The 20,406-nt window shown below is 44.0% G+C and overlaps 1 protein-coding gene across 21 annotated transcripts in view; it reads left to right on the top strand.

Annotated features, from left to right (window-relative positions):
• Positions 1–542: 542 nt before the first annotated feature.
• The window catches only part of DNM1 (dynamin 1), a 103,311-nt gene continuing 83,447 nt past the window's right edge, over positions 543–20,406 (top strand). For 18 of the 21 annotated variants that reach the window (XR_007352988.2, XR_007352982.2, XR_007352985.2 and 15 more), the window contains exon 1: positions 544–962. Coding sequence is in view for 14 of the 21 variants with exons in the window: in XM_048822626.2 (XP_048678583.1) it covers positions 802–962 (161 nt within the window). In the remaining 7 variants the exon portion in view is untranslated. Of the gene's footprint in view, positions 963–20,406 lie in introns of all 21 variants that reach the window. The other 3 variants (XM_048822619.2, XM_048822617.2, XM_048822630.2) reach the window with 1 other exon arrangement.

Below are 20,406 nucleotides of genomic sequence, written 5' to 3'. Positions count from 1 at the left end.
ATATTTAAAGTCAGCACTGATTTACTGCGTTTTGGGAGGAGTGAAATATTCTTGGCTTCTTCATTATAAATATATCAGGGATTATGCAGACCCTCCAGATTTCACATTCTGGAGGGTTGATTTTAATGCCAATTTTGAACCCCCCTTTTGTGTTGGAGAATTGTGTTGTGTTTCCGTGAGACACTGGAAGCCTCCCTTATTCTAGTGTCCCGGCTTGGGAGCAGATCCCAGGCTACGGAGGCAGGTACCCTAAAGACACCTGGCTCAGGGCTTCAGAGTAACAGCCGTGTTAGTCTGTATTCGCAAAAAGAAAAGGAGTACTTGTGGCACCTTAGAGACTAACCAATTTATTTGACCATGAGCTTTGGTGCCCAAAGCTCATGCTCAAATAAATTGGTTAGTCTCTAAGGTGCCACAAGTCCTCCTTTTCTTCTGGCTCACGGCGTAGCTCCCTTTAGCAATCCCTATGAACTACAACTCCCATGAAGCTCTCGGCCCTCAGGAGGGAGCCCTCTAGCGGCCATTGTTGGAACGTGCGCTTTAAATCCCGTGAGGAGCCCTGGGGCTAGCGGGCTTGAGCTGGCAGTCGGGGTAGCAGCGCTGCTGCAGAGATCCAGGGACCCAGGTTAGGTGGAGAGTGGAGGGCAAACCAACCCACCACGTAGCTGTGAGGTGGGGACAACCCCTGATGAGGGCTTGGGGGGCCAAACCCCAGCAGTAAATCCTTTGCAAAGCAAGCGGGGAGAAAGAGGGCTTTGCGTTGCAAGCCCAGGAGGCGAGAGCCCAGGCGGAGCTGCAGACATGGGGAACCGAGGGATGGAAGACCTCATCCCCCTGGTCAACAAGCTCCAGGACGCCTTCGCTTCCATCGGTCAGAACGCCGACTTGGACCTGCCCCAGATCGCTGTGGTGGGGGGACAGAGCGCCGGCAAGAGCTCAGTGTTGGAAAATTTTGTGGGAAGGTAAGATTTATAAACTATAGACGATTATAGGGGATGTTATGAGGGCTGATGTCCCCGATGCATCTGTGTTGTGCAATGCATTGCTCAATGGACATGCAGTGCAAAGCTTAATGCAGTGCAATCCAGGACAGGGGAGGGGGGCTGATCTTGCTCCTCTGAACTTGGGATTCATACTGGAGATGGATCATCCCAGCCCCTGCGACACACACAGATCCTAGTGCCGGGATTGCACTGCACCCTACAACGCAGAAATCAGGAGTCTCTATGACCCGTGACATTCCCTTGATTGGTTTCAGAGTAGCAGCCGTGTTAGTCTGTATTCGCAAAAAGAAAAGGAGGACTTGTGGCACCTTAGAGACTAACCAATTTATTTGAGCATGAGCTTTCATGAGCTCAAATAAATTGGTTAGTCTCTAAGGTGCCATTAGTACTCCTTTTCTTATTCCCTTGATTGTCACCTTCACTAGCAGGAGAGCCCTCCCCTCAGCATAAGATTAGAAGCGCATATGTGCGTATAAATGTCCGCTTTGAAATGGTAATATCTGATTGGGAACTGATCAAAGCAGATCGATGCTGGGCAGCATATTGCTTGGTGGGCTGGGAGGGGCGGGGGGAGTGTGTGTGAAAGAGGTTAAGAGGAGGATGCAGCACCAGACAAATCCTGCTTTTGGAGTGACTAATGCACAAAAGAAGCCATTTGTTTGGGGGTGGAGAGGGAGTAAGAAGGAACCGAGCTGATGTGTTGTCCACATCACAGGAGATTTAATGGTTTTAATCCTAAATCATTTATTTATTTATTTATGGGAGCTAAATACAAGAAGGCAGAATCCTGGGGATGAGCAGGATGGTAGGATGTCCCCCCTCACCTCTGCTGCTGGAGGACAATTGCTGCTGGGCACTGGCAGGGTGGGGAGGATGAGGAGTAGTGGAGGAAGGCACTGCTTCAAGGAGAGAATGAATAACATAGATGGTTGTATAGAATGTACAGAAAATTAATGGAAATCCAGTAAAGCACAGACAAAGGCTCCATATGTTATGTAATGTCAGGGATAGAAATGTCAGAGAAAAATAGCCATATTCTGGGATGTCCCTTATTTTTATCACACATTAGAGACCTGCAAGCCAGAGCCAGAAATGATACAGCTTCCACATAATTTTCTAAAATGAATTATCTATGGTGATTCTAAAAAATACTGATCAGTTAATATTGTGTGTGCAGATAAATAACGGTATACAATCCCTGTTAAATACCAAGATGCCCGTTAGCCATTGTGATCTGAACAGATCATCAAGACTAGATTTCTTATTTGTTTTAAGTTTCACCCTGAAGAATCCCACAAGGTGAAATGCTAGGAAGAGTATGCTCTCATAGCATGTCCTCTGCTCCTGATTGTGTCTGGCTAGATACAGGACATGCCTTGAACGCTACACAGCCACCTAAAGATGGATGTGCTTGTTGTGAGGCTGAGCAGTAGTGGAATTTAAGTTCAATTTCATCCCCTCCCCACCCCCCTTCTCTGTCCTCCATGGTGGATGCCATGTCAGGAGCTAAGGGGAGAAGCAGAAAAAGCAGTGGTTATTCCCCTATGTGCTCAACTCCCTGGGTGCTACCATTTTGTGACAGAAATATTCTGGTGCTTTCCCTTCATGTGACCTTCACAATAATCACCAGCAGCTTCAACAAATAGCTGGTGACCAGGGAAGGTGGTCTGCACACACATATTATACACAACACCTGGAGTGCATCATGAGCTTGTTTGTAGCTTGGTTAATCCTTCCCTATTAGGCAATGCTATCCTCTATGACCAGGATGCAGGTTGCTGCTGATTTCCCTCGGAGGAACTGCTGCTGTGACAGAGTGTTAGATTATTTTCTTCCACAAACTGTATTCTCCCTTTTCTTTCCCTGCTTTGTTGCGTGGGCGCTCTCTCTCTTCTTCTTTTGCCCCCTCTAGTCCTTGCACTATGACATCTACTAACAAAATTATTTTTATAACTCTTTTATCATTGAAAGAGCCTGTAATGAGCCTGAATAGGTCCATCTTTGGCGGTATATGAACAGAATGGTCCAATATGCTGTACAGGGGCCCAGGTGTCCCTGAGCTATGGGAGACAGTGTGCATTAGGGAGATGCCACTTTTGCTGTTTCTGGGGAAAAGAAAACAGAGCAAGAATCAGAGTAGTTGTTTAAACAAAACCCCCCATCGTTGCATATTCAAAAGAGCCTGAGATTCTTGCTTGCTGATTTTCAATGGTCTACTTTAGAACCTATTGGAGATCCCATTCTTATTAAGTGTTCCTGGGAATCATGGTAAGGGAAGGACTTCCAGAAGCCTCAGCTATAAGTATTATTTATTTGTATTACCACAGTGCCTAGGAGCTCCCAACATGGATCAGGACCCCATTGTGCTAGGTGCTGTACAAATACAGAACAAAAAGATGGTTTCTGCCCCAAAGAGCTTACAACCTACTGTGATCAAACCTGTTGAGAAGAGAAAAAGGGTTCCCAGAACTGTTAGTGAGCAAAACCCTGGTTAGCCTGTTGGGTTTGTTGCTTCCATGACCTCTGAATGCTGAGAGTCAAATCTATCTTTTATGGAAGTTCTGAACAGTGACTGCTGCAATGATGTACCAGGTATGGCCAATGAGCAAGAACAGTATCAGAGCGAATAGTTCCTTTCCTTTAGATCTAGCAAGCAGAAGGGGACAAACTGTAACTCCACTGACTCCAATGCACAGCTGCAGAGTTTAGCTGCCTGACAGAGGGTAAATGAACTGATTTGGGGGAGGGATAGCTTAGTGGTTTGACCATTGGCCTGCTAAACTCAGGGAGAGTTCAATCCTTGAGAGGGCCATTTAGGGATCTCGTGCAAAAATTGGGGGTTAGTCCTGCTTTGAGCAGGGGGTTAGACTAGATGACCTCTTGAGGTCCCTTCCAACCCTGATATTCTATGATTTATATTATCCATAATTTTCCAATGATCTCTGTCTCAGTAGGGCTCATGACCTCACTGCATCCTATCAGTTATTTCCATGGTAGCACATTACGGTGCCAGAGCTTTTAGGATAATGAAGTAACGAAGGGTACCCACACAGGAGCTGATAGGACAAGATTGTTCACGGAAATAATTGGAGGGAAAATGGAAAACGCGTCAAAGGGAACTATTGACTTCTTCCATTTGATGCCATTAGGTGGCTGGGTGGCTCATGGGATTGGTAATAGATATGAAATCTCTTGCCACAGAAAGTACCTGTCTACATTACAAAATGAATTGTGTTTAAATATGGCTGTGACCCAGCCAGGTTCTAAGGTATTCTTTTCCTTGTTTGTGTGGACAGAGAAAGTCATGTTTGGGAGCCATGCTTTAATCTTCACTGGTATCTCAGCTAAAACATGGTTCCTTAACATGTTTATGACATGTTTTTTTTCTGTTCAGACAGGGAGGAAGAATCTGTGTTATAACATGGCGGGAACACACACATTAAAACATGATTATTGCTATGGTGAAACCTATGTCTCCAGTTTTTTTGGGATCAGGCTGTGGGTGAGATTGAGTCATCACCACCTGACAGCTGTTTAGTGCACAATATGAAATGAGTGGTGGGTCTCAGCCTAGTTCCACATGGACAGCTAGCCACATTAAAAAACAAACAACACAACACAATACAATTGACAGTAGCTGGTCCTTTTGATGAAGGTGTCTCAGCAGAGAGGCTGAAGGCTGAATGTGTCATGAAGATTAAACTCCCCTCTTAATTCTAGAGGTAGTTCCTCCAGATCACACCAGCATGGTAGAATGGGGATGGTTTCACTAACATCACACCTGATCTGTGGATAAACAGGACTTCAGTCTCTAGGGCTTCCAATCCAGCATCTTCTGCTGACACTAACATTCAGTGTATGCTGAAATTTTCAAAATACAGAGGAACTACACTGAATGCAATAAATGTTATTTTGATTGATATCTTATCAAACAAGTACTTCTTCTGAGTGCAGTGGTTTGCTAGTCACTGCTAATTACTATCCCAGTATCACTTACGCTGCTGTTAACGGATTACCCAACAATGCAAAGCCTGTATTTATAATGGCAGATGTTGATGCGGCTGCTATATGTGCGTCTGCTGCTGAGGTCTCAGCATGGTGACTAACACCAGATGATGATGGTAAAACCCTCTAATGGTGTGGGATGAGCCTGATAGAAGAAAGGCAGCTGACATTTCTTTTCCCAGACTGGTTTATGCTGGGGCCTCAGAGCTGGCAGGAAGCTTAGTTGTGGTCCTCCGTAAGCATTGGCTACTGTGGATGTGCTACCACTAGGACAACATCTTATGACATCACCCTCCCCTTTTTGTTCGTGATGCCTATTTGCTACTTCAGAGTGTCTGCATGAATTGGCCCTACAGACTGCCAATGTTGGATGAATGGCTTGGATTGAGTGAGTAAAGCATGGGGATAGTTGATGCTGATCTAATTTGAAATTGGACTTCCCAAATAGAGAGTCTGTAGGCAAGAAAATGGGGACACAGTTATTTCCAAAGTCCAGAAATGTTCACTCTCCTTTTATGGTACATGGCAAAATAAGTAGATAAATAAAAAGATGCCCTGCTGTCTAGCGATCTCAACGCATTTTAAAGACATGAGATAACTAAGCCTTCCAATACCCCAGGAAGTAGGAAACTATTATCACTATTAGATGAAAGAACTAAGATGCAGTGCTGCTAAGTCCAGAGTCACACAGCAATGAGAACCAACCCAACATTTTATTAGTCCCAGACCTGTGCATTAGCCTCAAGACCTTCTTCCCTCGTAAACTTTTATATCCAGATCAAGCCCCTTCCAAAGATGGAATACTTTCCATGCCGAGTATGGAATCTTATGCCTTGTCCACACACACACTTGTACGGTTTTAACTATACAGTATAATTAAAGCGGTACAAACCACTATGGAGGATCTAGTTCTACTGGCATAAATGTGCTCATAGTGGTATAGCATATTCCCATATGGGAAGAGGAGCTCTACCAGTGTAAGGACCTTCATGCCAGGATAACTGTGGCCACACTAGGGATTGTACTGATATAACTATTTCAGTAAAAAACCCCACACCCCTAACCAACATAGTTATATGTGTACAAAAACTTGGTCTTAATGTATTTGCCTCAAGGGGATGCTCAGCATATAGGTGAAAGAATACAAAGGAACAAATATAAACCTAAGCCCTGCCAATACTAAGCTAGAACCTTTAGAAAAGTGTTTTGCAATAGACTGAATACAAGGCTAGGAGCCAAGAACTTTGTTCTGGATTTTATTTGGCCTCTGACTCTTTGGTGAGTAATTTAATGTCTCTGTGACTCATTCTCCGCACCTGTAAAATAGGGATAGTGATACTTGCCTACCTCTCAGAGATGATGATATGAAGCTTAATTAGGTGATATTTGTAAAATGCTTTGTAATGGAAAGGCGCACTGGCATTATTTTAGATACAGTGCTGCCTAGAAATTCCCTCAGAAAAGGCAATCTTCATGGACACATATTCTCAAAAAGCAAAAGATATCTCAGGAGCACGCATTGGCCTGTCCAGGTACAGCAGGGTACATCACTGCTCACTCTGTCATCCTCAAAATGTATGGAGCTGAAACTTCTCTCTTGAGCAAACACTATGGCTGAAATAGTCAATGCTGCATATGTGAACTCGGGACCCAGGCAGTTTTGAAAATCTCAGCCTGTCGGTATTCTTGTGTCACTGTTCAGAGTAACGCTCAGCATTTATATATTACTTTAATGGTCAGATTTTCATTTATACCAAGAGCCCTTTAGACAACTCTGGCAGCATAAAGGGGCCTTAAAGTGGGTGTAAATGTGATTCATGCTCTCTTTGGGACCCCTTTTCACATCCAGAGTGCTGTAAAGGGACCTTAATGTGGCAAACCTTAAAAGCATTATACAATACACACACACCTGTGAGGAAAGTGATGAATAGTATCCCTATTTTGAAGACTGAGGCATGAGGGGTGAAGTGACTTGTCCAGGGCAATAGAGGTTGATAGAGTGAGAGAACTCCTACTCCTAGCCCTGGGCTCATGCCTTTTAACGGAATCCATTTATATTCCAACACCTGAATTATAACCTTTTTGTTTTTTTAGCTGTATGTGTACATCCAAACAGTGGTAAGCCTCTGGGATTTAGTAAAGAACATACATCCATTTTCCTAAGATTAATAAAAAGCAACAAAGTACAATGCAGCACAAGAATAAATGTACATAGCATGCCATGATAAACCACAAGAAAAAGGAATTAACTCAAGAGAAATGTACATAGCTCTCAGCAATTGCCTGCGAAAGGAAGAGCATTTGAGCCAAAATATGACACGGATGATCAGAATATTGTAAACAGAGAATATAAATATATCACTGCAAACCTAGATAGCCCTGCTGCAACTCTTGTTCATGTGATTTGTCCTGTGGCTACTCACATGAGTGAGGATGCAGACTCAAGCCCTAAATAAACACCAGTTTCTTTGTATATTATATATCATCACTATTTCCTGAAGCAGTTCCCAGAGGTCTCACACCCTAAGAACCACTACACTTTTCACCTTGGCTCTTTTGACATTTTCCTACACTGTAACGTAAGTGTCGACCTTGTCTTCACTAGGGGAAAAAAGTGTGTTCTTACCATATGTTTGCTAATATGTGGTAATTAACAAGGGGTAAAATCCTGGTGAAGACAAGTTAGTTGTAGTTTTAATGTGTGTTAGCACATCGAATTAAACCCTAGGCTCCCCTAGGGCTTACCTCAACCTGCTAACATGTGAAAACTACAAACTGCCTTGTCTTCACTAGGATTTCATCATGTGTTAATTACCACGTTAGCTGACATGGTAAGAACACACCTTTTTTCCTAGTGTGAACACACCCCCTCCTCCTCCTCCTTGCACTTCAATAGTGCCTTTCATCTGAAGCTGTCCTAGCATTCCAAGCATTAGTTAATCTTCCCAATACTCTGCTGAAGTAGGTAAATGTTAGTATGCCAGTGTTACAGGTGTTAAACTGAGGCACAGAGCTGCTAAGTGATCTGAGTGCACACTGAGGCCAGGCCCACACTACAAATTTACATCGGTATAACTACTACGTCACACAGGGGTGTGAAAACTCCACACCCCAAGCGATGTAGTTATACTGACTTAACCCCCAGTGTAGATAGAGCTATGTCAATGGGAGAGCTCCTCCCACTGACATAGCTACTGCCTCTTGGGGAGATGGATTACCTACACCGATTGGAGAAGCTCTCCTGTTGGCATAATAGCATCTTCACTATAGCAGCACAGCTGCACCGTACGTGACGACAAGCCCTTCGTCAGGAACAGAACTCAGGAGTCCTGAATACCAGTTCCCTGCCCTAATCACTAGACTTTCTAAAGAAAGCGCATATAAACGTTCACCATGTTGTACATAATTATGTACAATATAATGATGTGAAGTTAAAGAATTAAAGGCAAGTGTTTTGAGACCCAACTTGAGACATTTCGGGACTGATTTTCAGAGATGCTGAGCAGCCACAGCTCCAGTTGAGTGGGTGCCTCAAGTTTGGTTACAGAAATTGAGGTGCTCCAAATCAGAGGCCACATCTGTAAATGTTGTCCTAATACAGTAAAATAAGATAAAAATGTTAACCCCTCCCTTGCCTGGCTTAGGGCTTGATGCTTCAAGATGTTGAGCATCCCCAGCTCGCACTGACTTAGGGTTTGATCTTGCCCCAAAGAAGTCTGTGGGATTTTCCAAATAGAGGGTGCTTAGCATGCAGGATAAGCCCCTGAGAGAGCAACTAAGTTAACATAAAAGTTAATGAATCAAAGAGAAACTGTCTCTTGCTGTTTTAGTTGCACGAGCAAAGTTTGCCATGGTGTATTGAGCAGAGATTTTATTTGTAAGCAGGAGCCAAACCTATGTGTGCTCCACCCATATGAACCAATGCTAGGATTTTTTATTCAGTGCCCTTAGTGTAGCAAAACCAGAGGCGTGGCTAAGGGGGTTATAGGCAGCCACCCAAAATGTAATGGTTTTCTGGCCAGATGCCCACGATAAAATTAACTTCTTTTGGGGAAGCCTCTCAGAATGAAAAGTAACCTGCTACCAATACCCATAGTCAATCCACTGCCTTCATGAGACACAGGCTAAATGGAATTTTTAAAAATATCTTTGGGTGTAATCCTTTCCTTCCTTCTTCTTTGCAATGTATAATGAAGCAAGTCATGGCACAACTGGTACGGAGGAGAACTGCAACTAGATCTGTATTTTAAAAACACCTCACTGTTATGATGCATGATAGAAAACGTCTTTGCAACAGGACAACACTCTCATCACAGTTAAACAGCATCCCCTCTGATCTCAGAACTGTTTTTGCACATTCTGATTCAGAAAACTGGAACACCAACGGAGGGGGACACATAAGTAAGTGGGTAGGTGGGACTTGTGGCTAAAGAACAAGCCTAGGTCTCAGGAGACCTAAATTATATTCCTGGAACTGCCACTCAATTTCTGTATCTTACTTCCCCATCTGTACCCTACTACTTAAGTCATAGATGTGATACAATAACCTATGTCACATCATACATAATCTTAATTTATGAATGGAAGTGCTCTGATCTTAACATAGAGGGTGCAAGAGAAGTGTCAATAGTTATATGGGAAAGAAAGGGTCTCCCTTTTATTAATAGCTAAATCCAAGCTCTTCAGGAATAAGGACAACGATATTCATCTTGCAGTTCTTTAAAATGAAGGAGCAGTATTCTTATTTACTGAGATGATTTGCCAGAGAGCTGTAGACATCCATGCAATTCACATTTACCAGCTGATATCAGGAAGAAATTTCCTCCTTGGGACAGTACTGCACAGTTAAGTGTATTATATGGAGAGTTTGTGCCTTTCTCTAAAGCAGCCAGCATTGGCCACTTTCAGAGATAGACTACAAGATATGATGGATCTGGTTATGATGCAGCAAGAAGCAGGATACCAGACTAGATGGATCACTAGTGTGTTTAATTGTAGCACTTCCTACATTCTCACATATATAGCCATGCAGAGAAACATGGAGAGCTGTGTACATTGTAAGCTCTTTGGGACAGGGAATGTCTTTTACTATATGTTTATACGGTACCTAGCACAATGGGGCCCTGATCTGACAAACAATAATGATTAATAACACAGTACTGATAATAGAAAAAAAGAGAAGTATAAATCAAGATTGTGTTGGAATAGGGGCTGTTCCTATTATGGCTTCTATTATGGTTAGATTTATCTGGTGAGAAAAGTATATGCTTCAATCATGAACCAGAACAGAAAGCACCTCAATGATTGTAAGTCACATGGATCTGTGCACAGGGAAGTGATCAGTTATTCCATCGACCCTAGGTCAGAATACAGCTTAGGACTTCAGGATGTCTAGAGTCACTATCTCAACCAGTCTGCTCAGACCTGGAGGGCTCCAGATGCCAGACTATGTAAGGGGTACTGGTTCTGACAGCTCCAAAATGCTCTCTTCTTTTTCTTCCCCAGCCTCTTTATCTAATTTCATCTATGGCATTTGTAATGTATCCATCATAGCATCTAGGCATTAATTTACATATTATTTACCTGGACCGATCTGATGGGTTTTAGTCACAGAAAGTATTTTTTCTCATTGCTTATTACTAAATATAAATATTAGGGTGGTAGTGAAGAGTGGCTGAAGATGATGCTTGTGAATGTTCCTCTCTTATTCATCCTTTCAGTATTTATTAAAGCAATACCACTGTTTTAATGGTTTTAAAATTATATTAACAGCTTGATTTAAGCTCAAAAGTCAAGATATTCAGAACAATTAATAATAGGTTGCACCTAAGTAGAGCTTTTTATCTTCAAAGTGCTTTGCAATCATTCACTAATAAATAATTGTCTATGAGGTAAAGTCGTTAAGTATTGTCCTAATCCCCATTATAAAGATGAGGAAACCGAGCCAGAGAGGTTAAGTGACTTGCTGAAGGCCACACAGTGAATGAGTGTCAGACTTGTGATCAGCAGTCAGGAGCTCATGGCTCCTAGTCAGCTGCTAAGTCTGATTCTATTCTTGCTTACATCAGTTTTGTGCTGATGTAGTTCCACTGACTTAATTGGAAGTGCTGCTGATTTACACCACTGTAAGTAGAAGAAGAATGGAGCCCTGAGTCTGAAATCTGACCCTAAATCCATCTGCAAATATGGTATGTAAAACCTCCCATGGTTCTCGATTCTGAAGTCTTTGCTAGACCCAGGCATAATGGAGGGGATGAAGGATGGAATTTCAGCTTTAAATGCTCAATCTCTTCTTAACATTTTGTGTGAATTAAGTGTTTATGAAGATATACTGGGGACAGATGCTGTGCACATTTCCCCAATGCAATTATTCCTGCTGCCCTGCCTAATGTTGCCAACTCTTGTGATTCTATTGAGAATCTCACGATTTGTTGTTCTTAACTTGATTCCTGCATCTGGGGCTTTATCAACTAAAAATCTCAGCTGTTGTATTAAAAAAAAAGTGAATTTGTAGCCTCCGTGTTGCAGAAAAGAGCTTGAAAATGTGATCCACTAACTGCTCCAGCACCCGGAGACAAATAAAAAGAACTCCAAATGTATTGGTTTAAAAATCTTGAGATTTTAAATATAATCTCATGTTTTTTGGTACATTACTCATGGTTTCTGAATGCTTGTGGCTGGCAACACAAACCTGGGCCTCTCCTAAGATTGTCAGTCATGACAAGCTATGAGATATGCAAAATGGGATTTGGGATGAGCTCAACTCCTTTCCACTTGTGACTTAAGAATTGAACTCAGGACTTGGGGAATAAAAATGCTGTTTTAATAACCCACTCCACCAACACCACCCCTCCTTACTTCTCACTTCCTGTTTCATATGGGTCTAGGTCACACTGTTAAAGCTACACGGATGAAGAGTGAAGGTTGAATTCCCTGGTGTGTAATGCTACTGTAACGAGTATCAGGAATTGTCAAGATCCTGTTTATCATGCCAGTGCAATCATTTTGTAGCAATGACTCTGCACCCTGGATATAAGATGGCAGAGGTGCCAGGGCAGGATATGGTCCCCCTGAAAGAGGACACATCAGATTAAACTGATACTGCCATGGATCTTAGCTAACGGGCCAAGGAGTGTGGCTGAAGCATTGTAAAAACGTTAAGATTGCGCATAAACTGTAGTCATGTTTCAGAGCAGAGTTTCTTTCTCAGCTGTATGAAAAGACTTTTTCTCAGAACATCAACAAGCAGAAGTCCACAGAGACACTGAGTATTCACTTCTCAACATCTGCAAAAAAAAATTTTTTTTTTTTTTAGAGCAGACCTAATCTGCCCATGAGAGCACTAGAAAATCTGTTATTCTGCCTTCCTCAGATAGGGGAAAAAAGCCTGTACTGGTTTCCTGTACACTGGGACGGAAAAAGGCCTAAAGGCAAAATTGTGAAGCCCATGTTCATTACCCTCAGTGCAGGTCTAGCCTGAGTATAGACTAGTCTTTTAGGATCTGGCCCTCTGTTTTGAGGGTGACAATTAACAGACCACTTTTCAATTCAGAAAGCCTTTCCCCATCCATACAGTTTATAAACTTCTAAGAACAGGGGTTTATAATGAAAAAAACAATTGCTTCCTCACCATACATCCTGATGTCTCCCTCAAGGTGTGTCTACAAACACAGCAGCTGGGAGGTGTACTTCTGAGCTTGGGTAGACATACATGCGCTAGCTCTGCTCAAACTGGTACACTAAAAATAGCAGTGTGGCCACAGCGGCACAAGCAGCTGCTTGGGCTAGCCACCCAAGTACAAAGATACCCAACACCCCGTGGGTATGTGCTCAGGCAGCTACCCTGGGCTGCTGCATGTGCGGCCGTGGCCACACTGCTATTTTTAGGCTCCAGTGCGTGTGTCCACTCGCACTGGGCATTATAGTTCCCAGCTTTCTGTACAGACGTCCCCTGAGGGAACAGTTCTGCACTGGCAGGACAATGCAGTGGATGACATAATAAGTCTCTATCTTTTATGGGCTTGATTCACTCACACATTTTGTATAGACATAGCTACATTAACTTCCCTGGAATTACTCCTGATTTATGATGGTCTGAGATCAGGGTAAGGTCCTTTGATTCTAATAAATACACATATAAAGGTTACTGCTCGCTCTCTCTCGCTCTGGCTGCTGTGATCTCTTTGGTAATCTCTGGCTATTTCTTAAGCTGATTGTGCTTTTACTTCTAATAGAAACGCCTCTATGTATAGCTGGGAATTGCCTGAGCATGGTGGCAGCCTCAAGTGGAAAATTGTGGCCAGATGGGAATGAGGGCCAAAAGGCAGAGTGAACTCTAGAGATCTCTGATGGGGTGGTACATGATGTGTCATTCTGCAGAGCCAGTCATTCTGCTTCAGCCCCAAAACCAGGTCACCTCTTTCACTTCAGCGTGGATGTTGGAAGAGATCATAGCAGGATTTCTCTTTCTTGGCTGCATGCGGTTCCTGCTTTCTCCACGGGTTATTCATTGTGTGTGTGATGTTGACTTTCTCCATTTGAAGCCTTGCTGGAGAGTACTTGACACTCTGGATACCCAGCAGAGGAGGAAGGACCCACTGATAATGAATTTTATTGGCTTTTATTTTTTAATGGCAACATGTTTAAAAGTGGCCCCTAATTCTGAGTGCCTCCATTTTGAGCAGCATCAATTCAGAAACTTTAAGGTGTCTCAAACTTGGCACCAAAGACTGAAGCACCCCAAATCAGAAACCACTTTTAAAAATTTGGTTGCAGCGCTTTTTTGTTGTTTTGGTTTGTGTACAGGGAAAGGGGCTTTGGGTGATTTTTTTTTTTTTTTCTTCCTTAAGAAAGTGAAGGATAAGGAACAGGAGTGATGAGAATGGAAGTCCAGGGTTTTATCTGCTGCCTGCTTGTTCAAATCAGTCCTCTTCTCACATTACTATTCCAATGGATCCCTGTCTTGACCTAGAGGAATCACTTGGTGTGACAGAGGAGTTGAAGCTCTGTTAATTTAAAATGGGTCCCAATCCTGACCTAGAAACATTATCTTCTTCTGGGGTGAGAATGGAGATTCAGCCTCCATGACCAATCACTCCTGGAGCTGTTGTTCCCTCCTTTAGTGCTGCGAGGTTTGGAAATCAGATTGAGTGTAAAAATCAGACAGTATAATGCCTGGGGTTTGCTGTACTGGAGGTGTTAGTGATCAAGCTACGGTTTCTCATGGTTTAGGGGAGCAGTGTCTCTGACACAGCATGTTTTCAGCCAGTGTGATCCTAATTACATCTGAAAGTGCAGTGGTGCAAGATACAGCAAGGAACCTGGTAACGTTCCTGCATCCTCTTCCAGGCAGACAGGGACTGGAGGTATACAACACCATTTTAATGTTCTCTCTAGGACAGCAGCATATCTTCAAACAGTCTGTGATAACATGCATGCATCCTGGAGAGGCGGCCCTCTCCTGCAATGCCTGTGCCTCTAATGCACAGCCTGTGATAACTCGTACAGACCCTCGGAGTCTACCTTCTGCTCCACAACACTTTCCTCCTCTACAGGTTTGTAATAGTGAGTATGGACCCTAGTCAGTCTGCCTTACCCCCCTCCCAGTACCCTTCCCAGCTTTGCACAACATAGGGTAATGCATCCAGGTCCAGGGGAGATTGCCGCATGCCGCAGCACCCCATCTACCCTGCAGTCTGTGACTGTCGGAAGTCACAGGAAGTGCCGTGCAAGAGGATGCAGGGATCAAACATCTCCTGAACTACGTTTTTTTCTCCTTTATTCCTCTCTCTGCAAATGCTCGAGTCCAGGACCCTTTGGATATATCTACACTGCAGCTGGGAGGTGTGATTCCCAGCATGAGTAGACAGACCCATGCTAGCTTGAACTGGCCACCCCAATCCAAGCCCACCTGACCCTTTGGGTCCGAACTCAGATGACTAGCCTGAGCCACTGCCCATGCCACAATGTCCACACTGTTGTTTTAGTGTGCTAGTTGAAGCAGAGCTAGTGTGTGTCTGTCTGCCCATACTGGGAATCACAACTCCCAGTTGCACTGCAGATATACCCCTAGACTCTTGACCAGATATAACTAATGCATGCCCTATATACATGGCCTTAGTAGCTGGAAGCCTTTTATTATATGGTAGCTTCCTATCTCCAGGGAGAGAGGGGGTGCAAAGAAGGATAGTTCATCCTCTTTCTCCAGAGAGGCCTACAGGACACATGAAACATGTCTGTGTGTGTTGACAGGCCAGAGTACTTGGCCATTCAGGACTCAAGTCTTGACTTTTGAGAAATGCCACAGCATACCACCTATCCCTTTATAGCCAAGTAATGGCATCTTGACACTGAAGAGCCTGTCTTTACTCCACAGCACTCTTTTGTCTGTTCTGAGGTATATCCTGACCCGAGCCTGCCTTTACATCACTGAGTCAGATTAGGCCATTGAAAATCATAGCAAAGCATTAGGCTGACGCTGTCTTCAGTCTTAACACATTTTAACACCAATGCCTGATCGTGGCTGGAGTTTTCACAGCAACTAGCCATTTCCTCCCTCCAGTGTTACTGTGTGGGTTGCCCTGTTATTTTTCTGCCTGCCAAGGTGCTGGGCACTATTTATACAGATGGCGTTTTGGAGAGTTAGAGCTCCCTCTGCCATGGCAAAACCAAGATTGCCAGCAAGTCAGGAGTCCTGCTGTTTTAGTGCACTGGGTGTGAGTGGAGCAAGTGTTACTGCAGAGTCATTAGAGTTCACTACAGCCTTGAGGAGGTGACAGACTTAGAGGCTGAGTCCCTGGTATCCCTGCATGTCCATCAAAGTTGGATCCTTTCACTCCTGTCATTTAGTTTGCACTAATTTGGTGCCCTAGGATGTTGTTGGTGCTTGATGGCATCATCACACTGGAAGGAGGCCTCCTGTGAGCTCCAGGGGTGTTCTGGGATGGAGTCATGCAGACAGCTAAGGTACACAGCACAGCAAGACACACAGACAGAGGCTAAACAGGAAAGGTGGATTTTTTTCAGCAAACAAATACTTCAGTGATCAAGAAAATACAGCAAGAAATCCAAACAAATGTGCCATTTTACCTGCTCCTGGAGTGGAGCATATGCTTCTGCTAGCACTCTGTAACCCTGGAATTCTAGAGGCCCAGAACTGCTCAGAACCAAAACTGCAATCACTGTTATCCTGGGATCCCTGATGTCATCACCCAAAAACAGTGCTACATTCTTTATTACCCTGACAATTCCAGGTCTTTTGTCTGGAACCAGCCCTGCTTTCTATATTTCTCTGGGGTTCCCAGCCTTCCTTTTCCAGACCCAGACCCTAAGTTGTCTATTATCATGGAATTCCCAGTGCTGCAATCTACAGTGCATCAAGTTTTGTATTCTCCTGAAGTTCATGATTCTGCTGCACAGAACCAGCACTGGATCCTGTTTTACCCTGAATATCGCAGGGTACCCCAAGATCCCAGAGGGAGCTGCACAGCACCAGCATTGCATTCTTTATTCCCCTAAGGCCCCAGGTGCTGCAGCTTAGAGTCAATGTGGCATTTCCTATAAAGGGATGTTACTTTTGGGGATTAGACACTGGCATTGTAGGCTATACCATTCTATACATTGTCCTCGTCCATAAAGCAGGAACAATCTTCAAGCAGGGAAATCCCTCTACAGATCTTGTCTCCAAAGTGCAGAGGAAGGAAATCAGTGCACACACAAGCAGCTGGGGATGGGGCTGTCCTTATGCCAGTGCACCCTGTGTTCTTTCCTGCCAGTGCTTTAGGTTGTGCTGTATTTCAGGACGAACCCATCTGCAGGACGATACTGGGGAGGGATCCTATGGATAAGTCCATCCATCAGAATGGAGGAGGGGGAGGATATTCATGGTTAATACTGTCTGTCACAGCAGAGAGCTCTGCTGAAATATGTAACACAGTCAGTAAAGACAGTGGGTACTGTATGCATGCATCATGTCCCATATTCCCTAAAACAAACATCCATGGCTGTGGCTCAAGAATCTTTCAGCCTGGGCCTGATATGCAGCAACACAAGAGGCAGGCAATGCACAGGCATCAAACTGACTTGTTTCCATGGAAACTGTTGATTTCCACTGTGTTGTCAGGAAATGGGAACGAAATTATCCCTCCGGGACTTGTTCTCTCTCCTAGATTGGTTTGTCTGCTGCCCTGTAATTGAAGGAAGGCAGATAATCCCTTTTCAAGCTGCTGCCCTGATAGAGTGATATCCTAAATCATTATTAATCGATGATCACTAGGGCCACAGGTATGCAGATCCAGTTTGTTTGCATCACAGGGACCCCCTGGTGGCAATGTCACACAGCACTGAGGTCATGAGCCATGATTTCCAAAGTCACAGCCCTGTATGGCATTCGTGAGAAGAGCAGAATTATCCGCAGTCACCACTATCCGGGGAGAAGAACTGAATTAGGGCTTGTCCACATAAATAATTAGTTTGTGGCAAATTCGGATGTGAATTTACATCACACTAGCCTGCAACAGAATAACTGTCCGTGTGGACCCTGTAGACACACATTAACAGGTTGTTATGGTGCTTTGACCTGGTCCTCTTTAAAATGCATCCACTTGGAGGTTTAGTCTGCAGCAGGCTCGTGCAGGGTAGATTCACACCCCAGCTTGCTATGAACTAAACGTATATGCAGACAAGCCCTTAGTGTGCCGACAGCTGGGAGTATGTGTGTCCTGCTCAGACCTTCAAGCCCTCAGTTAGGAGGATGATTAAGGTCATGAGCTGCATTGGCACTTTTCTGCAGGCTCCCATACAGGGAAGAGCTGGGGCTTGGTATAGAGTCCTGAGCGGGGTTGGAGCTGAGGTCCTTCATACATGGTCCCAGTGTTGCCACCTCTCATGATGTTATCACAAATCTTGTGATATTTGGTGTTTTTCATAAAGTCCCAGTTCTTGGAGTCAAGTGGTTAGGTGGGAATATCAGTTTTCCTTTGGTCTAATTTTGGCTACTGGGGTTAGTGTGCAGGTGCTGATGGTGGTGTTGTCCTGTGATATACAGGAGGATCTGGTGGCCCCTTCTGGCTTTAAACTCTATAACTATGACTCTAGTTTCTAGCCCTCATGGTTGCGGAGCAAAACTTGAAAACATGAAGCAGAGTGCTCCATAAAGGCCCCGAAACAAAAGTTCTAGTGCTGAATGGCCTGGGGGCCTGTATAGGGTATAGATCACCTCCCTTTGAATGGCAATAATTTCTTCTTTGTCACATCTCCTTAAGAAGCTGACCCCTTTAAGACAGAGACAAATCTGAAACTGGAAGTTACATTTCTAGATGGGAGGAAAGAGGGGAGTGAAAAACAGACATATGGTGCTACCTACCTTACTGACTGGGCCCCAGCCACCGGGCCCTAGCATAACAGCAGGGAGCCCATTGTAATCAGAACGATTCACTTCACAATGCACTGACAGATTCACACACCTGCCAAAAGGTCATTAACAATATTTTACCAATAATTGTTTTTCTTGTTTTCCCCACAAAAGCCTTTTGCCTTCTCTGAAGCCATAAAGATGTCAATGGACAGCCACAGCAGCGTGACTTATTGTATTGATACACTGATTTTCTATTATTTTCAGTTATTAACAATTTCCATACAACTACAGTAAAGAAAAATGAAGAATAAATATCAGCCCTCACCCAATATATTTGTAGGATCTAACTTAAATCGTCCAAAACAAGGAAATTCCAAGTAAAGGCATTTAGTTTGTCCTTACCTCACCTCTCTCTGCATAGGGACTTTAGCTCATACGTTATGCAGGATCAGCTAAGGACAGAATGGAAGCTTCATGGCAGAAGTCCCTACATTATCTTGTGTAATGCAGCCCCCTAGTAGTTGTTATAATACAATTATTTGTGTATTTAGGTTTTGCTCTATGCAGGGATGTGTCAGTGTCATATGGGTAAGGAATGCACCATCTCTACCTTCATCCCAGTCATTGAGAACCATGAGGCCTGATTCTGCTATTAATACCAGTGAAATCCAGACTAACATCATTGACTTCAGCAGAATTACTCTGGATTTACAGCAGTGTGAATAATTCTATTGAAGTCAATAGGGCAAATTCATCCCTGTGTCAGTTCAGACCCTGGTGCAGGCTAGTTTATGCCCCTGCTACAATGGCTCCCCTGAGCCACTACAAGGGTGCAGAATGGCTGGGGCATAAGAATGCCCTGGCCCTTCTCTCGACTGCCCCTGAATGCCTCCTTCACGAGAGGGCTCCTGTTGAGGTGGCACAGAGCTGGTGGAGCCAGCTCTGCACTTGGCAGAGGTCCCCTAAACTGAGTTTACACCTGTCCTGCGCCAGTTAGGCTGGTGCAAAGGGGTCATAGCAAAACTTTGAATCTAGCCCAGTGAGTCTGATTCTCCTCTTACCCTGGTGTAAAACAGGAGTGATTCCACTGAATTCAATGGAGTTAGACCAGTGCAAAATTGGTGTGGGAGGAAAATCAAGCTCAGGGAGTCACACCAATACAAGTGACCGGAAAACCTGGCCCCTTATCCTGATGACCAGTAGAGAGGCACAGGCAGGAAAGAGTTGAGAGGGACACAAAGAAAGGAGAGGTGGACAGAGAGTGGGTGATAAAGAGAGGAAATGGCTGCAAAGGCTCCTGGGAGCTGGTCTGTGCAGCCAGAGATAAGCTATTAGTTCAGAGAAGCAGGATTTAGGACTCTTGGGAAGTGAAGAGGTGGGAGAGCCGGGTGAGGGAGGGGAGATAAGCAGCTTCTACACAAATATATTTATGCAAAAATTGCCGCATGGTTTTCCTTTTTTCTGTGTTTGATGGTTTTGCTTAAGAGCAGCCACACAGGCTACATTCTGAATCCAGCAACTGAAGCTTACACACCAGAGTTTCAAGAGCATGCCATTACAGTCAGTTGATTTAGTATATATGTGAAGATTTACTGCTCTGGGCACATCTCTCTCTGATTATCTAACCCCTCACAGCCTGCAACTGTCTTAAACAAGTCACTGTACTTGACTTTAGAGGTCTCTGATTGGGGTAGGACAGAATGGGTGGCTTTGTTTAAAGGGACAATGTCAAGGTGGTAAACCCCAAATTTGACACCCCACACCATGGGGAAAGAAAGCAACGTTGTTGGTTTTTTAAATACATTCCAATAACATTGGAGGTTTCTGACATCAGAAATGGGCAGGAGGAAATTGACATGTACCGGTGCCACCCAGAAACAATATACAGTAGCAGATAAACGTCATAATGTATCTGAGTCAAATCAAGGTTGGTACAGCCCCACTCAGCTTGCGCTAGGGAAAAGGTCCAGCCTCTAGTGTGAAGCTAGTACGGGTAGATGGTGACAGACTGGCAACCTGGTTACTGTCATCCTCCATGCATTC

Source organism: Caretta caretta, chromosome 16 (assembly GCF_965140235.1).
Source record: "Caretta caretta isolate rCarCar2 chromosome 16, rCarCar1.hap1, whole genome shotgun sequence".
Taxonomy (NCBI): Eukaryota; Metazoa; Chordata; order Testudines; family Cheloniidae; genus Caretta; species Caretta caretta.
This window is presented reverse-complemented; position numbering and strand designations above follow the sequence as displayed.